General features: G+C 35.6%; 4 protein-coding genes across 5 annotated transcripts; 3 read left to right on the top strand and 1 right to left on the bottom strand.

The window, feature by feature from the left end:
• Positions 1-1,697: 1,697 nt before the first annotated feature.
• LOC124944557 (pentatricopeptide repeat-containing protein At4g04790, mitochondrial-like) lies at positions 1,698-11,549 on the top strand. The gene is made up of 16 exons (XM_047484845.1): positions 1,698-2,021; positions 2,167-2,214; positions 2,474-3,109; positions 4,252-4,431; positions 4,729-4,793; positions 5,640-5,747; positions 5,960-6,073; positions 6,620-6,715; positions 6,793-6,891; positions 7,946-8,065; positions 8,380-8,484; positions 9,710-9,874; positions 10,313-10,443; positions 10,564-10,639; positions 10,815-11,032; positions 11,176-11,549. The coding sequence occupies exons 1-16, from the start codon at positions 1,751-1,753 to the stop codon at positions 11,495-11,497; spliced, it is 2,754 nt and encodes a 917-aa protein (XP_047340801.1). The 5' UTR covers positions 1,698-1,750; the 3' UTR covers positions 11,498-11,549.
• LOC124944560 lies at positions 11,495-12,289 on the bottom strand. Its single transcript, XM_047484849.1, has one exon. The coding sequence runs from the start codon at positions 12,287-12,289 to the stop codon at positions 11,600-11,602; it is 690 nt and encodes a 229-aa protein (XP_047340805.1). The 3' UTR covers positions 11,495-11,599.
• Positions 12,290-12,861: 572 nt separating this feature from the next.
• LOC124944558 (autophagy-related protein 18f) lies at positions 12,862-16,826 on the top strand. 2 transcript variants are annotated; one of them, XM_047484847.1, is made up of 7 exons: positions 12,862-13,672; positions 13,840-14,325; positions 14,423-14,881; positions 15,074-15,310; positions 15,376-16,209; positions 16,281-16,510; positions 16,591-16,826. In XM_047484847.1, exons 1-7 carry the CDS (start codon positions 13,451-13,453, stop codon positions 16,622-16,624), a joined length of 2,502 nt encoding a protein of 833 aa, XP_047340803.1. In that variant the 5' UTR covers positions 12,862-13,450; the 3' UTR covers positions 16,625-16,826. The 2 variants fall into 2 exon arrangements, with proteins under 2 accessions (XP_047340803.1, XP_047340802.1); XM_047484846.1 differs by having other exon boundaries at positions 16,588-16,826.
• Positions 16,827-18,784: 1,958 nt separating this feature from the next.
• Positions 18,785-21,772, top strand: LOC124944559 (beta-glucosidase 25-like). Its single transcript, XM_047484848.1, has 9 exons — positions 18,785-19,253; positions 19,762-19,837; positions 19,952-20,023; positions 20,115-20,202; positions 20,269-20,524; positions 20,605-20,976; positions 21,058-21,160; positions 21,268-21,376; positions 21,444-21,772. Exons 1-9 carry the CDS (start codon positions 18,966-18,968, stop codon positions 21,646-21,648), a joined length of 1,569 nt encoding a protein of 522 aa, XP_047340804.1. The 5' UTR covers positions 18,785-18,965; the 3' UTR covers positions 21,649-21,772.
• Positions 21,773-22,058: the final 286 nt, after the last annotated feature.

The raw sequence follows: 22,058 nt of genomic DNA, 5'->3' as shown, positions 1-22,058 counted from the left end.
AGATTGAGTGGGGGAGAATGTCACAGCCCAATCTTCCTGGCCCAGGAAGAGGAGGCTTAAGGAGTATGTCACGACCCAATCCTCCTGGCCCAAGAAGAGGAGGAGACTTGAGCCCTCTTAAGCTCAACCTAAGGAAGATTCTAGACTGGAAGGAAGGTTCTTGATTAGCGCACCTAATTGAGAGTTAAAAGGAATTCCTTGATTAGTGCATCACTAATTGACATATAAAAGGAATGTCCTTAATTAGGAATGTCCTTGATTGATAATTATAAGAAATCCCTAAATTAGTGCACAATCAATGTAACAGCTAGAATTAGTCCTATAAATAGTTGTGAAGTATTACATTGTAAATCACCAAGTATTCGAGTAATATAATACTGTTTTTTTGTAAGAGTTACTCTCTCTCTAGAATTCTTGTGTCAATTCTATTAAACGCCGAGTGCTGCGTCGAGTAAGGCTGACTATTCTTGCGAAGATCGTAACTAGTGCCGCACGGATCGTCAGTGAAAAGACTGAGCCCGTGACATATTGCACTCATGAAGTGACACGTGTCAACAAAAGTGAAACATGACTTCCCTTATTTGTTGATTTTTTTTCTCTTTGTACACGTGCCATTTTCTTAATGGATCAATACATTACCTTTATGACTAGTATCGAACTAACCGCGAATGGGGCAGCGAACTACACGTGTAACACTGATTAGACTTGCTGACTAAGTATATATTTATTTTTTTCTTTTATCTTCATTAATAATTTTTTCTTTTCTTATCACTTACATATTCTCCCTTCTATCTTATCTTTGTAAATTTTAAATTAAAATATATAAATAAGTTTTTGAATACATGTAATTTGGTATATGAATTGTGATCGAAAAAGAAACTTTATTTAAAATTAAAACTTTGGTAACTTTTTCATCAATTATATACAATTGAAGACGTAAATATTATTAAAAGTTGAAAAGTAATCTTATTAAAGGATGCTTTGTTTTTTTTTCTATAACTCAGATTTGAGTTGGTGATGTGTTTTGTTCGGTACGATAATTTATTTAGTCGGATTGGATTTGTCATCTCGAATTTTTGTAATTAGAATAATACTTTTAATTTTTTTTGGATCATTTATTGCTCGTATCCTTCAATTATGTTGGAAAAAATTTCTCGAATCCGTATTCATTTATTTTTTTTAGCAAATGAGATGATTATGTCAGATATTGAGTTCTTTTTTATTTATCTTTTAAGGAGTTTTTAGAAATAATCTTTCGTGTGAAAAGTCTTTTACATATATTTTCTAACAATTTTAATGTGTTTTTCGCTATTTTGACCATATTTTTATATAGTCAGTTATCATTAAACTGGACTTTTTTCGGCGTTAGTTATTAACCCTCGGACAAAGATAAATGTGATTGTTGTTCAAAATTTCAGGTTTGTTCGGCTTACTCTCCTTCCTTCGTCCCTCGTTATTATTGAATTTAAATGAATTTGTCTTTAGAGTTTACTTAAATATTTGATTTTTTATATGTTATTTTTCTTTTAATTACCAGTATAAGACTTGTTTGGATGTATGTATAAAAAAATGTTTAATATTTAAATGAATTTATTGATGATTATTTATTTTATTTTATTGAGTAAAAGATATAGCAAATAAATATTTTATGAAAACTTAAGTTACTTAACAAACCGGAGGAGGCCCAAACAAAACTCGCCATTGTTGGTTTCTCTTCACCACAACAACCACGAACACGACCGGCAGCCAAATGTCTGGCTCCAAAGCGAGGAGCCTGAGCTCGCTTTTCTGCTCCGGCAGCAGAGTCGCCGGTTCGAAGCCCCCTTCCTCCGCCTCAACCGACAACGAAACCTTAAAACAGGCCGTGTCCTCTCTTGGAACTTCCTCCAACTCTGCGTCACCTAATTATTCATCTAAGTTTTCCAAGGGACGTCCGCGAACAAACAAGCTTTCATCTTCAACTGAATCTACGGCTCATTTTGCAGCTGAAATTTTGAAATTGGAGGCAGAGTCTGCTTTAGGTGCGCATTTTTCATTCTTGGCCGAGTGATGGGGAAATAATCCCAACATGCTAGTTAGACAAGTGTGAGAGAGTGACCTTTTACACTAGTAGTAGTAGTGGTTACATTTTGACATCTGCCTCCATTTTTCCCACTATTGTTTCAGATTATGGAAGGAGGCACCTGTCAAACCAAATATCTTCCATTCTATGTGGTACACACGCTTTCTCTCTACTGTACTTGCAAAAGAAGAATTAATATCTTCTTCTTCTATCTATCTGATGAAAATAGTCAAACAGAAGAATTATCTTCTGAATTTTGAGTACACTAGACTTTTCTACCAACAGCTTTCATTGTGCACACTTATAACAAATTCCCTCACATCATGTTTAGGTTGAAGGTCTGGTAGGACATAATCTAATCTAATCTAATCTGATTGTTTCATTCCCCCAACCTCTCTATTTTTCATCCAGGTGGTTCTTCATTGCATTCAAATGTATCTTTTGATCAGGATGAGGCCAAAAGAGAAAACTCACTTAAAGGTGTTTTGGAAATACCATGGTTTCCTAGCCCGTCAATCAGTATAGATTCTATGCATCGGAAGGAGATCTCACGTTGTAGAAAGCAGAAATGGATTTACAGCACTACTCAAGAAAGAAGTTTGAGCAAGCTGGTTACAATGTGTGCAACAAAATTGGGGGCGGATGCTACAATCAAGGTATTTGGTAAACTTGGACGGGAAACTGGTGTAAAAGAGTATAATGCATTAATAAGGGTTTGCATAGAAAATGCCAGGGAAACAGAAGGTGAAGAAACTCGCCTACAACAGATTCATAAGGCATATCGGCTTCTCGAATCAATGAGGGAACATGGATTTCTTTTACAAGAAGAAACATATGGTCCCTTCCTTATGTTTCTGATTGACTTGGAGATGGTGCAAGATTTTGAATTCTTTCGTGCATTTATCATTGATAACAACCCAGAATCAGTTGCAAGATTAGGTTACTATGAGATGTTGCTTTGGATTAGAGTTGATAATGATGACAAGGTACGGGGACTTTTTGACAATATGACAGTTTTTCACTGTAATGACCACTTCAGTCTCAAAGGTTAGTATATTAATGTAGAGATTTATCCTATAAACCCGTTGATTGCATTGCTCCCTTCTTTTTCTGTCGCTTCAAATTTTAACTTCATTGTCTAGGGGTGAGTTTCATACGAGCGAATGAGCGATGGTATGTATTCTTATCAAACTATTATTGGCAAAGCAAAACATTGAAAAGGTGCTGACATTGTCCTTAGAATCAGTTTGTGATTATGCTTCTCCATACCCATTTGAATTTAACCTTACATTTATAGGCATGTGCTAATTTTTCTTGTATTTTGTTAAAAATGAAATATGCATACACATGTGAGAATCCTGAAGCCATATAAGACTCCGACACTAATTTATGCTCTACAAATGTTTAAAACAAGTCAGGTTCCTCTATTTTTCTCACATCTGCCAGTCCACCATGCAAAACGAACTTTTATTAGATTTATCTGGAGATCTCATTCTGAGATGAACTAATAACATGTTTGTTGGAACATCTAGATTAAGGATTTCAAATCCAAACTGATGCATCCTTTTAAATATAGATGCAATCTGAAGTCATTTGCCTCTGCTTTTGCTAATAGGATTCAATACATCTAGGATATGTTACATTGTTGTTCTTTCACCTAAACCTGAACAGTGAGAAGTTGAAGCAGGGTTGAAGTAGTATAGATTCAGGTTCTCCTAATGCATCACTTGAAATTCCAAGAATAAAGAAAATTCTACAAGTCCGGATGAGTCTGGGGTTTTAATTGTATCATAGGAACATGCATCTTTCAAATTTTATCAAGGCATTTTAACTTCACCATGTAATTCCTCTGCCTTTTAACTTCACCATTAGCTGTTTTGGCATAACGATTTACGAGTTGAATACATTTCGAGCTATTTTTTCATTTTTTAAGTTGGCGTATACCAATTGGATCACCCCCATCAACCACAAAACCAACAATACTTTTGTACGAAATGAAAATGTACATGTTTCTTAAATTGAGACCCTTATCTCAACCACACTTTTATAGAAAATGAAAATTTATCCTTTCTCAATATAAATTACCGTTTTCTCAACCCAGCCACAACTACAAATGTTCTAAAATGTCGTTTCCAAATAGGCTATATATAATTCCTTGGAGTAATGTTGATATGCATATGATATTGCAGAAAACTATTTGTTGGCATTATGTGAAAGCAACAGGAAGGATGACATTCTGCAACTATTAGAAATTGTGGACATATCAAGATTCTCATCGACAGAGAACATAGAGAAGGTCTTCAATTCCTTGGGAAGGCTACTGTTGGAGCCTTTTGCAGAAAAAGTTATTTTAGCATTAAAAAGCCATGGTAAATCCCCTTGATTTCTTATGAATGAGTGTATCAATGCATCAAGATCTCTATTATATTATTACCTGTCTTCATAGTTCATGCTGAGTGTTGTATCAAACATTATCTTATGAATGGGTGTATCAATGCATCAAGATCTCTATTATATTATGACCCGTCTTCATAGTTCATGCTGAGTGTTGTATCAACATTATCTATGGATACCATTTAATGGATCCTAATGATTTATATTGAGCGATTCCACTTTCATCACAGCCTTATGTACATTCTACTGAAATATGGCTCTTGTCAATACAGGTACTGAATCTGGAAAAATCACAAACATGATCTATCACTATTCAATTTGCATGCCTAACTCAACGGTGAGGAGAATTTCATCATGTTTATGTGTTTTGCTTTAGCTCACAATTTCGAAGTCAAATCTGTATGGAGTGGTCTCTTTATTATGGAAATTGATTGCGTGTTCCTTTAGTACTGTTAGCCTTCTTTAGTACTGTAAGCCTGATACACTCAAAAGAGAACGAACAAAGATAAATGAAAAAGAAAAACTTAGAGAGCTACAACTATGGCTAACAAACATAATATGGGTCTGAAGGAATGTTGGATAAGCGAAACAAATGTGAAAGATGAAACAATTTTGGTTGGTTGAGACTTCTCAAACTTGAGATGATAAGAAGTCGATGGATTTTCTTCCTCCATAAAAGAATTACTCATGGAATCAAAGTTCTATTGACCAGCTTAACTCACCAGAATACAAGAGTTTGAAAAGAATGGTGAAATACAGGTGGAAGATCTAATGACTTGAATTGGTTATAAACCTGTTTTTCTAGCATTGAAAAGTTATTTGATTCAAATGATGAGCTTTATACCCGTTGTAAGATGATTAGTCAAACTGGATCATTGTGATTCTTTGTTCATCTAACCCTCTTGCGATAAGGAAATGTATGTTTGCTATGCAATAAATTGTCAAGTCTAGTGAATGAAATCAAGCTAGGATGAGAGGCTCAATCAACTAGAGCTACTATCTGCTACATCACTCTTTCTGATAGTTCAGGATGCCCTATGGAGGCAGAGTGAGAAAAATTAAGTTCTAACTTGTGGGATTGAATTTATAATTATTATCAACCTTCATTGCATTCTGTCTTCATAACTACTCAATCTTCTTCCCCTTGAATATCAACATTTTACTGTTCAATTTCGTATTGAAGGTTGAAGCCGTAGTTTCAAAAATCAGAAATTTGCATGCTAAGTTGGAGGTGTCTCCCTCTCCCGAGTTAAGTGAGAAGATTATTCAGTTTTGTATTGATTCGTCAGAGGTATGTGAAAAGTTACAATTCACCATTGTTTATTTTTCCCATTGTATTTTGGTTCCATATGGGTCTCTAGGCACTCTTAATATTTTATTGTAATCATTATAGGCATGTGCACTCAACTTGCTTATGCATAGGAAATTACCTTCAATTGGTTATGCTGAAGTAATTTTTTTTATCTCCTCTAAATAGTATCTGATCATTGTTATATTCCCCAGGTTCACATGGCTCTGGATATGGTAGAAGACATGTGTGAAACTGGTCTAAACATTTCTCTACAGACTTTCCATTCCATTTTGCATGCATGTGAGGACAGTTGCAATTATAATTTGGTATACTTGGATTCTTCCTTCTACGAGCTAGTTTTTTTTGCATTTACGGTCGTTTTCAAGATAATGTTTGTTTTACGTAAATGCGTTATTTATTGAATCATGGTGCTTGTACTAAATAGTGTGAATCTTGAAGTGTGAGCACATGAGTTGTAAGTACTTTTGAATTGCTTGTAGGGTGCGTTATTTTTTCAGTTCTATTTGGTAGTTGATAGTTTTATATGGGATAAATATAAAAAGAATTAAGGGGAGTAAGGTCTTATATGTTTTCTCTGCATGCATGATAATTATTATAACATTATATACGAACTGAAATATCATAAGATCAGACATCTCTCTTGCTCTTGGAAGCTTCCCATAATCCTGAGTTAAATTAACAAAATTACTTGCAGATGTGACTGCAATAAATATACTTTTTTTTTCTGTCCCTTACAAAGACAGACTAATTTTTGAAGCACACTTGACCAGTTTGTGGTTATCTAATAATATCTGTTAACTTATCTCGCGCTGAGTAATTGGTAACTATCTTACTCCTGTTTCATCTCCAAGGTCCATCGAATCTATTCAGAGATTCTCCGTAATAAATTGAAGCCAAATAATGAGACATTCAGGATTATGGTATCTCTTTGCACAAGGATGAAAGATGTAAGTGTTGTTTGGCTCCTTGATTTTCACACTTCAGGAACACTTTTTATTCAAGGGTAGTTTTCCTTTCAATGCAGTTTGAGAGTGCTTATGGATATATACAAGATCTGAAGGAAATGAATTTGGTTCCCACTGCTAATATGTATAACGCCATAATGGCAGGATATTTTAGAGAGGTTAGTTTCTTGGTCACTCTGGTACATGTTGGAATGTTTTTGTTTCTCCAATCATCATCGGCTAAAATTTCAGCTTCTCATGACATCTAGTCTCTTGCTCCATTTAAGATGACATTGTCATTGTTTAGTTAGTTTTGATTCTGTTTTTTAGGCATAAAGGTTCTTCATACATATAGTTCAAACCTTGTGGAATTATGTGTCAGGATGTTTTGATTTATGTCTGCTTCATCCTAAGCAGAGGGATGATTATGATTAAACAATGTTGTAATCAATAGATGAGAATAAAACTTTCTTTTGTAATCTACATTAGAACGTCATGAGTCCCGTATCAATAGGAGACAATTATTCACGTGATCATGTACATCTATAATAAATTGGTGAATATTCACTCTTTATCTTATGGTGGAAGCTAGTGTAACTTTTTGAAAAATATTTCAATATTGGACTGTTTTGGGCAGATTAGTTGCAATATTTTTCTGCCATAAAATGCTTTTTGGAAACTTAAGTATTATCATTCCAATATGTACCTACCCAAGGTAGCTCAAGTGAAATAATTTATCCTTGAGAGGTTGAGTTCTCAAGTTCGATTCCCTCTGAAAGAACCTTGATTCAAGTTGAGGTCTCAAGCATTATTATTATGTATGAAACATCATCAATCTCAAATCCAGCATTCCGATTCAGTTGTACGCGTGCATGGCACACTCATTGGTAATTTGATCTAATAGCCTTTTGTTTATGCAGCAATATGCCTTTTCTTATTCTTCTTCTTCTTTTTTCTGTGTTATATGTTTTCAAGGTGCCATAAAAAAATCAGCAAGCATTGAAACCAGCTCAGGATTTTCCTATGGTTTTTTTCGTTGTTTTGTCTTTTCGACTTACTACTTGTCACTGATGCTGTATGATGTGTTCTTTCATCCCATTTCTTCTTGCTAATTGTTTATTATAAGTGCATGATGTGTTCTTCATGCATTCTTTACTTATTAGTGTCTAAAACTTTATGATATGCTCTTCATTCAATTTCTATTTACTACTTGTCCCTAAAAACTGTATGCAGAAAAACATGCAATCTGCTCTATGGGTTCTTAAACACATGAAAGACGCAGATGTAAATCCGGATTCACAAACCTTCAGCTATCTCATAGCAAATTGTGACTGTGAAGAAGACATTGTTAAGGTATGTGATTATGGTTGATTTGTCAAAAATCTATAATCATCACCCTTTCTTATGGACTTTGATTCAGCTGTATTAGCTGTATTAGCTTTTGTAGTAAATAGTTTACTTATATGTAGTAGGTTTATGAATGGGGTTGGTGAGAATTCCATTCCTTATGCAGGGTTCCATGGGCTTAACCTTCTCTTGGCTTTATGACTTTTCCATTAATTGCTTTGGGGATATTGATGATTTCTCTTCTCTGCCAATTATTTATCGCCAAAAGGCAGAATACTATATATTGCTGTTCTTAGAGATTGTGTTGGGTGATTTGGTAGTATCACGAAGAACTTGAGAGATCCGGAGTTCAAGTAACAAAGCATGTGCTGATGTCTCTTATATATGCGTATGCTGCTTGTGGACAGTTCGATAAGGCAAAACAGGTGTGTGTTCCACTTGTCTTGCAATTCTTTCTCACTCAATTTCTTCTATGTTGCTTCAATTTTTCCTTTCCATAAACTTGCATACTGGTGAAGCCTGAGCTTCTTTTATCAGACACATGAAGGACCTTTTATCAGACACACGAAGGACCTTTTATCAGTAATTGTTAAATTGCTTTTACCATGACATGTGTAACATTGAGTGTGCGAGGAAAAAGAAGTCTTGTACCAAAGTTAAGGAATGATAAATATGGTGTATCAGAAGCTGAAATTATGGATATATCAATGCATACAAATGATTTAGATTTTCTTTATGGTGGAAGGGTTTAAAAAATGTATATTTATATGATAGATCTCTAGATGATTCCAGACATCAATAAAAAATAAAAAATAATTCATCATCAGTTATATAGGTGCAAAGCTTGCCATATTTCTTAATTTTGTAAATATATGTGGATTAATTTATAAAAATACTGCCAAGTAGTACTAGTTTTGAGTATTGGCTGTGATATATCACTGAATTATACAATCTTTTGGTGATACTAGTTTCGCGCAAGTATTCTGTTTTGTATTAATGAAAATGTTATTGCCTCTTTCTTTTCCTTGACCCCTATTTTCTGGATCTTACTTAACATGTGGATGTCAATTTTTTGTTGGTTGCAATCATTTCTATTGTCTAACACTATCTTTACGTTGACGGTAGCTTTAATGAGTTTTCCCTTAATTTTCTATTTAATGAAAATGCTATTGGTCATACCAAAAAACCCCACATATTTTATTGTGCAGAGTTATATCAAAATATATGTAACCAATCACCTCTTTTCATAAATGTTCTATGTTGTTCCATGACTATCAAATTCTTACAATGTCTGGCTAATCCACAGGAAAACTTGCATGGGCATCTTATTCATTTCCAGTTTTTTTCTTTTCTTTTCATAACAGCCTGATGGAATGAGTTTAAAAGTTATCTTGACTTTCACAAAGGTCCCAGTTCTTTGACTTTCACAAAGGTCCCCAGTTCTTTTTATATAGATGATGATGTCTGTGCACATCTTTTCCACTCTTACTTACCAGTAGAAATTCATTCCTCAACCAACACTCAAGTTATTTAATATTTTATTTTCCTATCCTTGAGTTCTATACAGAAAATAATTAACTTTTTGAGTTTAGTCCCTGTTTGTCCTGCATAGTCAATTTGGTCCAGACTTTTAACATTTAACTAGTGCAGGTAGTACTATCCAAAGACATACCCGTAAAGAGCCTTAATGAGCTTAAAAGTGTGCTTGTGTCTTCTTTGGCTTCACGTGGTAGAATTTCTGATGCTATTGCCTTATTTGAGGAAGTCAAAGAAGCCAACTGCATCCTGGAACCTAAGACAATTGTTTGTCTTATTGTAAGTCTCGCACTTCAAACTACTCTCGTTTTATGTTATCTTACACGGTATTACGTGTAGTTGTGAAGTTTTGCAGAACAAAATGCAGTTAGAACTGTTATCAGTAAAAGTATTTAAGTGTGTCCTAACAAAAGTAGATAAAAAGAAGAAAATAGGACACTCAGTGTCTAATATTGTCTATAATTTTGTAGCATCCTTGTTTATTAGGTTATGTTTATCTATGTAGTTGTTTTTCATTTATTTAGTGTCTTCTAATATTGCCTATAATTTGTAAGCATTCTTAGTAATAGTCAATCTATTAAATATATAAAGAATCTCCTTTGCTACAATAAATAAATGTGATGGGATGAGTTTCTCTATTGCCTAAAATGGGAATGAAGGGAGTAGTAATTTCCGGATATTGCATAGAGACCAAGTGACTTTTAATGGATTCTGTAGGAGCATCTCCAAGAAAGAGAAGGATACTTGAAGATGATGCTTCAGCTTCTTGAGGATTTAAATGATCCAATTTACTGGACAGAAGGTTGCTGGAGAGTCATATTGCGTTGTGTTCAATGCAAAGAGCTTAGGTAGATGAGTTGTATTCTGATATAATTTTTAGGTTTTCCATCTCTATTCTTGTCTGTCATGAAAGTCTTTTTATCTAGCTGATGGATTGCTGACAGACCTTAGCTGTTTCTTTGTCTCAGTATGGTGGTTGATTTACTGAAACAGTTCAAGGAAAAGATCCACGATGAAATTGCTTTGCAAGTTCTTTTCGATGAGGTATTATTTTATCTACCTTATCTTAATGAAAGTCTACTGACTATATTGAAGATTTTTTTTTGTGCTGTGGTTTGATGAGGAGTCATCATCATCAATAAAAAGATTTTGATTGAATGCAAATACTTGGTCCACCACATTGATTTGATTTAATGAAAAATGAGTATTCGTGGTGCAGTCCTTCTGTGTAATTGCGGAAGCAGAGGCAGTAGATGTACAATTTGGCATTGATTTACTTAAAGCTATAAAGGAGAAAGTCGGGATTGAACCTTCCAGAAAAGGCCTGGACTTTCTTCTTACTGCTTGCGCCAGGGCAAAGGATTTGAATGCATGTCACTTAATATGGAAAGAGTACCCAAAAGCTGGTCTTCCTTACAACATCTTAAGTTTCTTAAGGCAAGTAGTTGTGTTATAATATATATTTCTCACACACTTGAGATATGAGATCCTTTATTTCCACACACCACACCACACCACACCACCTACTGTATTGGTTGTTGTTCCCTGTTTTCTGATATGTTTAAGATTGTAATGCTCAGGATGTATCAAGCCCTTCTGGCTTCAGGCGACCAGAAGGCCGCAGAAGAAATTCTAAAGGGGGTACGAAAAGATGATCCGCATGTTCGTCAAGTAATTATTGCATGTCAAAAAACTTTTAGTAACAATACCACCACCACAATATCGAAGGAGGAGGAGGAGAAGAATAAAGAAGAAGCAGCATGCTGCGAAGAGGGGGGTGGCGGCATCAATCCCAAATTCACAAAGAAGAAAGAAGCGGCATCATTGCGAGGGAATGTGATGGACACAAAGAAGAAGAAGAAGAAGAAGAAGATGAAGAAGAAGAAAGAGAAGGTAGTATAGGGTGATGGACACTTTGAATAAAAAAGAAGAAGAGAAAGTTAACTTAAGATTGTTTGTTTGTCTGTTATTATTTATAAATTGAAATAGTAATAGTAATAATAATCAAAAAGAGTTGGCTACAAGAATAGCTTGCCTGCAGCGAGCCTTGGCCTGTTGAAGTCTTTGAGACAAGGTAGTTTCCTTGACAGAAGCCTTGAGCATGGTCAAGTCCATCTCCATAAGCTTCAAGACCCTAAAAAGCTCGGTGACCATTCTTTCTTCGACTTTACCTTCCTCGAGCAACAGCTCAGCTTCCTCCCTCACCCTCTCGGCCACGATCTCTCCAGTCTTTGCCAACAGTTGTGTTGAGCCAAACTCCATATCCATGAGCCCCACCAGCTTCTCCAAGAAATCCTTTATCACATACCCTGTTGGCACCTCCATTGGGATCTCTTTAGTCCTCTTCCACCCTATCTCGAAATTTGGCGGTTCCTTCTTCACCAGCTGGCCACCCACCCTTGACTTTCTTTCTCTAACTATCTCCGATCTCCGTCGCTTTTCAATCGGAAACTTGTCCTCGGGAATGGTCGTCTGAGCTTCCCGTCCCAGGATTGGGAATCCATCCGAGTCAAAGGATGATGATGCATTGGAGGAGTTGGTGCATCTGATATTGGTCAGCAACTGTTGTTGATGTTTCTGAGTTGAGAGCTTACAATTATGAACAAGTGATGATGATGATGAGGAAATTGGTTGGGATGAAGGGACAAGAAGAAGAAGAAGAAAAGCTTTTGAAGAAGAAGCAGCAGCCTCCATGCTAGCTAGCTAGTTTGTTTCTTCAGAGAGCTCAAACTTATGATGAGAGTGTTGTTGTTTCTTCTCTTCTTTTCTCTTCTTTTCTTTTCAGGGAAAACAAGATAAGGCTACGCTAGGCTGGCCATTCTTTTTTTTTTTTTTTTTTTTGGTTATGTCAGTTAAGCTAGAATATAACCAAAAATTATAGAAAGGGCATGCTTGTTTTTTAAGTGTATAGGAATTATTAATTAATTTTATAATAATAATAATAAATTAAAAATAGAATAAACCCTATAATAATAATAATAATTAATAAGAATTTGCGTTAGATGGCCTAAACTTGACAATGACTCTATTGTCAAACTCTCTTTTTATAATAAATATATAAATAATTAGTTTTTATTCTGATCTTATTATTATTAATGGTCGTCTTTGAAGTTTGAACACTCGTAATCATTAATCCAATTCCAAACATAACGTGAGAGGAGAGAGAGAGAGAGACGTGAGGCGCAGAGTGTCGTGTTTTATTTTTATTTATTTATTTATTAATTATTCGTTTCAGGTTTCAGGATCATCATCATCATCCGTTCTTCATCTTCTTGTTCTTCTTCTTCTTCGAACATTCGGTCGCTTAATTAAAAATATAATCCATTTATTTATTTATTTATTTATCTCTCTCTCTAGAGTGATACATACATATGCTGCTCTGCTCGATTATCTTCTCGGGGGGTCGACATCTCTTAATTCCACCGCTCGCTCTCTAATACGTCAAGGGAGCCCTAACATAAACTATCATCTATTTCTGTATATTCTTCTTTCTAAACATTCATTTTTTTTTATTCTTTTCTCGAAACGATCCTCCTTGAGTTTTAGTTAGCCAAGGATCTTCATTTGTTTGTTTGTTTGTTTGTTTGTGTAAATAGATAGTAAATACTGGTTCTATATATATAGATAGATATCATAGATATAGAGGAGGAAGAGGAAGAGGAAGAGGAGGTACATGAAAACAAATTGATTGATGGTTTGAGTGCTGGAAGGCGGTCAATGAGAGACAGCTGTGCTGTGGGCTCAATCGTTTCCTGTTTGTGGTGGTAGGGATTCCATTTGGAGCTTGTGTTCAGCCACCCACCCACCCAGCCTTTTTTGTATATATAAATAATTATATTTTTCTTCTGCCTGCGAATGAGGAAAGATGATGGTCAGATAGCCCAGGGCGGTGGCGGCGGAGCTTCACGGCCAGGGCGCTCCAATGGCTTCCTTCCTACTTCACTCCGTTCTCTTTCATCTTATTTGAGGATTGTAAACTCCGGTGCCTCATCGGTTGCTTCTACTGTTAGGACTGCAGCATCTGCGATTGTGGACAGAGATAATAATAATAACGATGATGCAACCCAAGATCAGCAGGTATGCTGCCCACCTAACTCACTCACTTCATTTCTATTATTTATGTTTTATTATGGGGGCAAGGCTCTTTGTTCAATTACTTCTTCTTCTTCAAGCAAGCAAGCATTAGATTATTGTTGTTTTCATCGAGAAGAATCCTTAACACTCACATTCGGCTCTATCAAAAGGTACTCTGGGCAGGGTTTGATAAGTTAGAATTTGATGGAGACAAGTCCCCCCGACAAGTTCTACTACTGGGATATAGATCTGGTTTCCAGGTATGGGATGTTGAGGATGCAAACAATGTGCATGAATTAGCGGCTAGACATGATGGTCCTGTTTCCTTTGTGCAAATGCTTCCAAAGCCTTTAGCTTCAAAGAGACCCGGGGACAAGTTTGCAGAATATAGGCCCGTGCTGGCAGCTTGTGCCGACAGATCTCTTCCCGAAGGTGGGGGGAACATTATTCAGGATGCATTATTATTAGCTACTACTCCATCTACTAGTGCTATCTATCCAAACATCCATGAGGCTGCAAATGGTAGTTTTACGCCTACAGTGGTATGGTTTTATTCCTTGAAATCCCAATCTTATATTCATGTGCTGAAGTTTAGATCGATGGTGTGCTCTATAAGGTGCAGTAGTCGTATAGTTGCAGTTGCGCAAACAACTCAGGTATTGCAGATGCAACTGTATTGCAGATGCTATTTTGGTGTGTTGTAATGGTAAAATAATAATAAAAAAAAAAAGGATGTGCTTTCTCTGTTCGTAGGTACACTGCTTTGATGCTGCAACATTAGAGAGGGAATATACGATTGTAACAAATCCCCTGGTTACTACTACTGGCTTTCCTGTTGGATTTGGTGGTGGTGGTGCTGCAGGCTATGGGCCTCTTGCTGTGGGGCCAAGATGGCTGGCGTACAGTGGAAGTCCAGTAACATTTTCTAGTTCTGGACGTGTCAATCCTCAATCTCTTCTTACACCTTCGGCTAGTTTTCCTGGTTCAAAGTCAAACGGGAGTTTGGTTGCACACTATGCAAAAGCATCAAGCAAACAGCTTGCTGCTGGGATAGTCACCCTTGGTGACATGGGCTACAAGAAGTTGTCTCGCTATTGCTCCGAGCTTGTACCTGATACCAATAATGCTTCTTCTGTTGTTTCTGGAACTTCTCGCCGGAAAGTTAATTGGACTGTTAATGGCCACTTTGGAAACATAGAGAACGTGGGAATGGTATATAATTTTCTTCTCATTTAATACATGTTATTATATGGTTTGGCATTAAAGTAGTATTATTAAAGCGGTTTGCATCTGATCACCATGTTTCACTAGCTATAATGCTTCATATATATTATTCCTAGTTTGAAATTATCCTTGCTCACTATTACACCCTTGTGATTGGATTTCTAATTTCTTTTTTCTTAGGTTATTGTCAGGGACATTGTAAGCAAATCCGTGATTGCTCAATTTAGAGCTCATAAGAGCCCTATTTCATCTCTGTGTTTTGACCCTAGTGGGATGCTTCTAGCGACGGCCTCAGTTCAGGGTCATAATATTAATGTTTTCCGGATAATTCCAAGAGCAACAGGTTGTTCTTCCAGACCTGATGTTGACGGGTCGTATCTTCACCTCTATAGGCTGCAACGAGGCCTTACAAATGCAGTAAGGATTTTTGTATCATCTCTCAATTGGATTGCAGTAAGGTTGTTAATACTTGTTTTGTCCAGGTTATACAAGACATCTGTTTCAGTGATGACAGTAGTGGGATTATGATAAGTACCTCCAAAGGGACAAGCCATCTATTTACTCTGCCTCCTCCTCCTTCTCCTCAATCATCATCTGCTAGAAATGGTGGTCCCATTATTACACTCTCTGCCGTTAGCAGAATAAGAAGTGGAACTAATAATGGTTGGAGAAACACAGTAAATAGTGCTGCGGCAGCTGCCACTGGCAGGATTACTTCTGATTGTGGAGGGGGAGGAGGAGCTGCTATTGCTTCTACTTTCCGCCTATTCTTCTCAAATGGTGCAAGTGGTTTGCATGAAGGTTTAAAGAACCATCTGATGGTTTTCTCCCCTTCTGCTGGCTGTCTCATTGAGTATGCACTTAAGGAAATATCTGGGTTGGAATCTTCTGCTGCTGCTGCTGCCGCCGTTGCAATTGGATTTGGTTCATCCAGTGAATTACAAATGGAGGAGACCTATCCAGCGGGTTTGGCAGTTGAGGCAGTAAGAAAATGGAATATTTGTCAGAAGCAGCAGCACATGAGGAGGAGAGCACCACAGGAAGAGAATATTGACATATATGGTGAAAATGGTAATTCCTATGGGGTGAAAATAATTCCTGAAGAAATGAGAAAGGCATGTGATGAAGAAGAATGTGGAGGAGGAGGAGGAGAGGTAGGAAGAAGTAGAAGAAGTTTGTCCAGCATAAGCATAAACAGTAGCAGCAGCAATAAGCTCAAGGTCGTCAGTAGTAAGGAAGGGCAGCATGTGTTTATGTCAGAAGCAGAGTTACAAATGCTGCATGACCCTCGAGTCGCTCTGTGGACTAAGCCAGAGGTATTATTAGTGGTTATTATTGTTCACTAGCATCTATAGTTTGTTCTTATTATCTCCTTCTTCCTTGGCAGATATACTTTCAGCCCATGTCAAATAATAATAATAATAATATAATTAAAAGGCATGGTAAAGATGATGATGATGATGATGATGTTCCTCTTGGGGAAATTGAGATAGAAAGAATTCCATTTTGTACGATTGAGGTCAGGTCGAAAGATTTGATTCCAGTTTTGGATTACATTAATCAACCTCCAAAATTGTGGCATGCTAATGCTAATGCTGCTGCTACTACTACTACTAGGTATGGTGATGATGATTTATTTTTAGGAAGGAAAGAAGGATATACAACTTTTGATATCTGTTAATTTTAAATTGCAGCAGAGAGACTATAGAACGTGGAATGGAATGGAACTGAAGTAATAATGTAAATATCTTTACACAAATCTTCTAATTAAGGAAGCTTGTAGCGCAAGAAAAAAGGCTGATGATACTGCTGAACCTTGATGAATGAAGAGGTGAGAAGTGGGGGGGGCTTTTCTTTGATTTGAAACTAATGGTGTATTTCTTTCTCATTGTGTATATGTGTATATATGTGACTGGACAATTGTGTATCTGTGTGATCAAAATCATTTGGAAGTTGCAATTGAATATAAATCATCTCGATCTCTCCAACAACAACAAATGATTGGGTGGGAGATAAATGAATTAAGCCAACTACAGTATATGATTATCATACAAATGTAATATGGAAAATACAATCATTGTTTTAATTCAAAGAATGCAAAAAAGTGTGATAAGTAAAGACTACTAGCTAGGATGGACATAGTTCTTCAACTTATAAACAGGTGATGGTGATGGTGAAGATCTGAAATCTCAACATACCAATATATCTATGTTTATGGACCTGTTGGTTGGTTATGTATGTGAGTGAGTGAGTGAGTGAGTGAGTCATTGGTGGAAATTCAGAGGTCAAGTAGGTGGGGATCTAGGTCGGGGCATACTCTGCAAATATAACCCAGCCAGCCAGCCATCCAAGAACTGAGAAATGAAGAATTTTTTTTTATCATTTTTATGATTCCATTAATTAGCTAGCTAGCTAGATTATTGAAATTCTAAGAGAAATGCTAAATCATCATCATCATCATCAACTGACCGACCATGCATACCCTGAGCGGCCTCCTCAGTGGTAACGTATTTTACAAAACCAAAGCCCTTGGAGTATCCGGATACACGATCAGTTCAGTCACAACCCTAGCTGCAGCAGCAACAACAAGATAGATCAAAAATGTAATCTCCTCATTTACTGTATAGTTAATTACTTAAAAAAAAAACTGAGTGACTGACCGACCGTGAATCACTTGACCGAGCTTTGAGAAGGCTTCTTGAAGCCCTTCTGTGGTGGTCCGTTTTCTAAGCCCTATAAGTAATAATTGCAGGGTTTAGGAGGATGTAAGTAAGTAGAAAGGCTTCTTATCGCCGTCTTCATCATCGACATGGGTTTAAGTTTAAGCTCCTCCGAAATGAATGTTAATTGGTTTGATTTGATTTGATTTGATTTGATGGGATGAAAGTGAAACAAACAGGTCAAATCCACCCCCATTAAATATTTATTAGCTGCTGCTGCTGTATGTGTTTCGGGTAACCCGAACCCATTAAAATTTGGGTTTTAGGTTGGCCTTGGCCCAGAGTTATTATATATATTTTAATAATAATAATAATAATAATAATAATAATAATAGCTTGTTTGTTTGTAAGATACATTTTCTTTTCTTTAGCTGCTGCTGCTGCTTCTTCTTCTTTTTTTGCTTGCTGAAGGGATAATGAATATAATAATAATAATAATAGTTAATGAAAATGAAATGTTACATAATTCACAAACACTACACATCAATCATTACAACTAATTAATTTTATCAAACAAGGCTTTTCTCATCACAATTAAATTTCTTCACTTATATGTAATCTTAAATACTCATCCAATTATAAATCATTTTTATCCAACTTGAACTCAAAGCTTAATTAACATTTCTATATATATATTATTTTAATTATTACTATAGAAAATAAGTCATACTAATTATAACTATATCTTTCTTTCTTTCTTTCTTTTCAGTGTGTTGTGTGTGTATTCTAATGCATTAACATTTTATAAAAAAAAATGTTAAACTTGTTTATAAATTCCTAGATATATAAATTGATGATTATCTTATAAGATGCAGTTTTAACATGGATGGATGGATAGTAAATATATATAATGAATGTAAAAGAGAGAAAGAGAGAGAGTTGAGAGTTGAGAGGGAGAGATTTATTCCTTAATAGGTACGGTAGTATAAAAGTCTTTATGTTGTTTTGCACAATTAGAATATTGGAATGTAATTTGTATAGCAGAAACAACAACAACAACAACAATAGGGTTGGTGTGGTGTGTGTCTATATTATCTATATTATCTATCTATCTATCTTCTTCTTGACCACCAAGCATATATAATAATATATGTAATTAAAACTGTCCAAATCCAAATCCAAATCCAAATCCAAGCATACAGATGATATCTTCTCCATCCATCCATCCATCCATCCTTGAGAATCACAAGTGACAATTTGAACAACTCCTACCTCGAATAAGTTTTTGTTTAATAGAATAGAAAGAAAACTTACTTCAAGTACTATCTAATCTATCTTATAAACAGAGACCGTCCCTGTTCTATTTCATTTTCTTGCAAGTGTAGTTGGTTGGTTGGTTGGTTGGTCGACCAATGGAGCCACATTTCTCTCTCCCCCCTCTCTTCTTACTAATTCTTATGGCATGCTGCTGCTGCTGCACATCATCATCATCATCATCTTCATCTTCATCTTCTTTAAGCAGAGCTGATTTCCCAGATGGTTTCGTGTTTGGAACCGCCTCTTCTGCTTACCAGTTTGAAGGTGCTGTTAACGAAGGAAACAAGGGACTTAGCATTTGGGACACCTTCATCAAACTTCCAGGCAGGATTCTTGATTTCAGCAATGCCAATACAGCAGTTGATCAATATCATCGCTTTGAGGTATTTATTTATTATTTACCTTTTCATCAATCACCATACATACACTCGATTCAATTCATCAACTAAATAAAATAAAATAAAATAAAATTCTTTCATTATTAATTAATTAGTTATATATATAGTCAATTCATATTCAAATTTCCACATTAATTATTTACTAGTGTAAAAGAAGCTGTTCAAATTGAGCTTCTAATTGGAACACCTCACCTCACCTTCCACCCCACCCCACCCCACCATACTAGCTAGCATTCTTCATATATACTTAATTCCTAAATTCATCATTACCCTAGCTATGTCTAACTAATTAATATTAACACTATGAACAAATTAAATTCTTATATTTTAACATAATAAATATTATTATTAAGTTAGCTAGCTAGCTAGTTAGTTAGTTTATAACAGATGCCCATTTATTTAAAATGTTAATAATATTTTATTGAAAGGTGAAAAATAAAAATAAAAAATAAAAAAAATTGAAATAATTAAATAGTTGAGAGATTAATTACAGAGTGACACAGAGTTGATGAAGGACCTGGGAATGGATGCGTACAGATTCTCTATATCATGGTCAAGAATTTTTCCAAGTAAGATTTTAATTTTAATTTGGAAACTACAATATATAATCCCTTGAGTTTGTAACTTTGTATATATGGTATGTATGTATGTATGTACGTTATTTAATTATGATGTTGTGACAGATGGAACAGGAGAGCCAAACCCTCAAGGAATAGCACACTATAATAATTTTATAAACGTTCTACTTGAGAAAGGTTATTATTAATAATATTTAAAGCAGTTGGAAGGGGAAGGGGGGGTGTTTTATGATTAATAATAATATATATGTTGGAAATTTATGATCAGGGATTGAGCCTTATGCTACTCTGTATCATTGGGATCTTCCACAAATATTGGAAGATAGATATGAGGGGTGGATAAGCAAACAAATAATGTAAGTAAGATTGATTGATTGACTGAGTTGATAATGTATAATGAATATTTTTAATTAAAACAACAGAAAGGATTTCGAGCATTATGCAATGACATGCTTTGAAGCATTTGGAGACAGAGTGAAACATTGGATAACATTCAACGAGCCTCATGGTATGGTGATCCAAGGTTATGACTTGGGTGTGCAGGCTCCGGGGAGATGCTCCATTCTCGGCAAAATACTTTGCAAGAAAGGCAAATCATCCGTCGAGCCCTACATTGCAGCCCACCACATCCTTCTTTCCCACGCAGCTGCCTACACAACCTATCAGACTCATTTTAAGGTAGCTATACCTTCTTCTTCTTCTTTTAATTCATTATTATCATTTATAAGTGCATGTATGTACATATATGTATGTTTCAGAAAAGTCAGGGCGGTGTGATTGGGATCGCCCTCGATTCGAAATGGTACGAGCCCCTCACGGACAGCGAAGAGGACAAGGACGCGGCTGCGAGAGCCATAGACTTTTCCCTAGGATGGTTCCTGGACCCGATCCTGCTGGGGCATTACCCCGTTTCCATGCAGAATCGGGTGGGGCAAAGGCTGCCAAAGTTCGGCGAGAAAGAGTGCAGATCGTTGCTGGGGTCGATAGACTTTGTGGGCATAAATCACTACACGAGCCTATACGCGAGGAATGACAGATACGGAATCAGAAAGTTTGTTCTTAGGGATGCTGCAGCAGACTCCGGGGTAATAACTTCAGCTTCCAGGCATGGAATTCCTATTGGAGAAAGAGTAAGTAAGAGTAATTACTACTTACTATCATATTATTATTATTATGCATTATTAATTAATTCAATTAATTGAATTAATTAGGCCTCTTCTCCATGGATTCACATTGTCCCGTGGGGCATAAGGAAAGTAGCAAACTACGTGAAAGACAAGTATGGAAATCCACCCATGATGATAACTGAAAATGGTAATATATTAATAATAGCTCGTTGTTCGTACACCACCACCACTTAAGTAATTAAGTGTTAATTACCATTCTTCAAATTAATAATATTAAATTAAATTAAATTTTAGGCATGGATGATCCAAACAAGGCTCATATAACCTTAGAGATGGCTCTACAAGATCACAAAAGGATTAAATTTCACTCCGACTATCTTTCCAACGTAGCAGATGCCATAAGGTATTTTAAATATATATATATTAATGATTTTAATGATTTGAATGATAATATATATATATATATATAGGGAAGACAAGTGTGACATAAGGGGATACTTCGTGTGGTCGTTGCTAGATAACTGGGAATGGAACAACGGATACAACGTTCGATTTGGACTATATTTTGTGGATTACAACAATAATCTTACCAGGAACCCAAAATCATCTGTCCAATGGTTTAAATCCATGTTGACCAAATTAAATGTTACAACAAAACATACCAACTCCACTTAATATTAATATCTATCAACCTATCAACCTAGGCTTATATAGATCATACATACATACATTACATGCCCTCCCAATTTTATTTTTCTTAATATTCATTATTAATTGTGACTAATTAAAGAAAACTAATTTTATTATTAAGGAATTTTGGTTTGTTTGTGATTATATATATACATGTTCGTCAGAGCTGATCAAATTCATGTAGTCGTCGTTCCTTCGTTATTATTCATTAATAATAATAATATTATTATTTATAATTAGATTGTCACAAGGAAGGAAAGAAGGATGGAAAGAGTGCAAATGGCGCTGTACATTAAATATTTGGAGTCTTACTACCGCCATATAATTAATAATTCAAAAGTTGAATAATAATAATAATAATAATAATAAACAATGAGTTAATTTATTGTTAATAT

The sequence above is a fragment of the Impatiens glandulifera genome, chromosome 7 (assembly GCF_907164915.1).
Source record: "Impatiens glandulifera chromosome 7, dImpGla2.1, whole genome shotgun sequence".
Taxonomy (NCBI): domain Eukaryota; kingdom Viridiplantae; phylum Streptophyta; class Magnoliopsida; order Ericales; family Balsaminaceae; genus Impatiens; species Impatiens glandulifera.
This window is presented reverse-complemented; position numbering and strand designations above follow the sequence as displayed.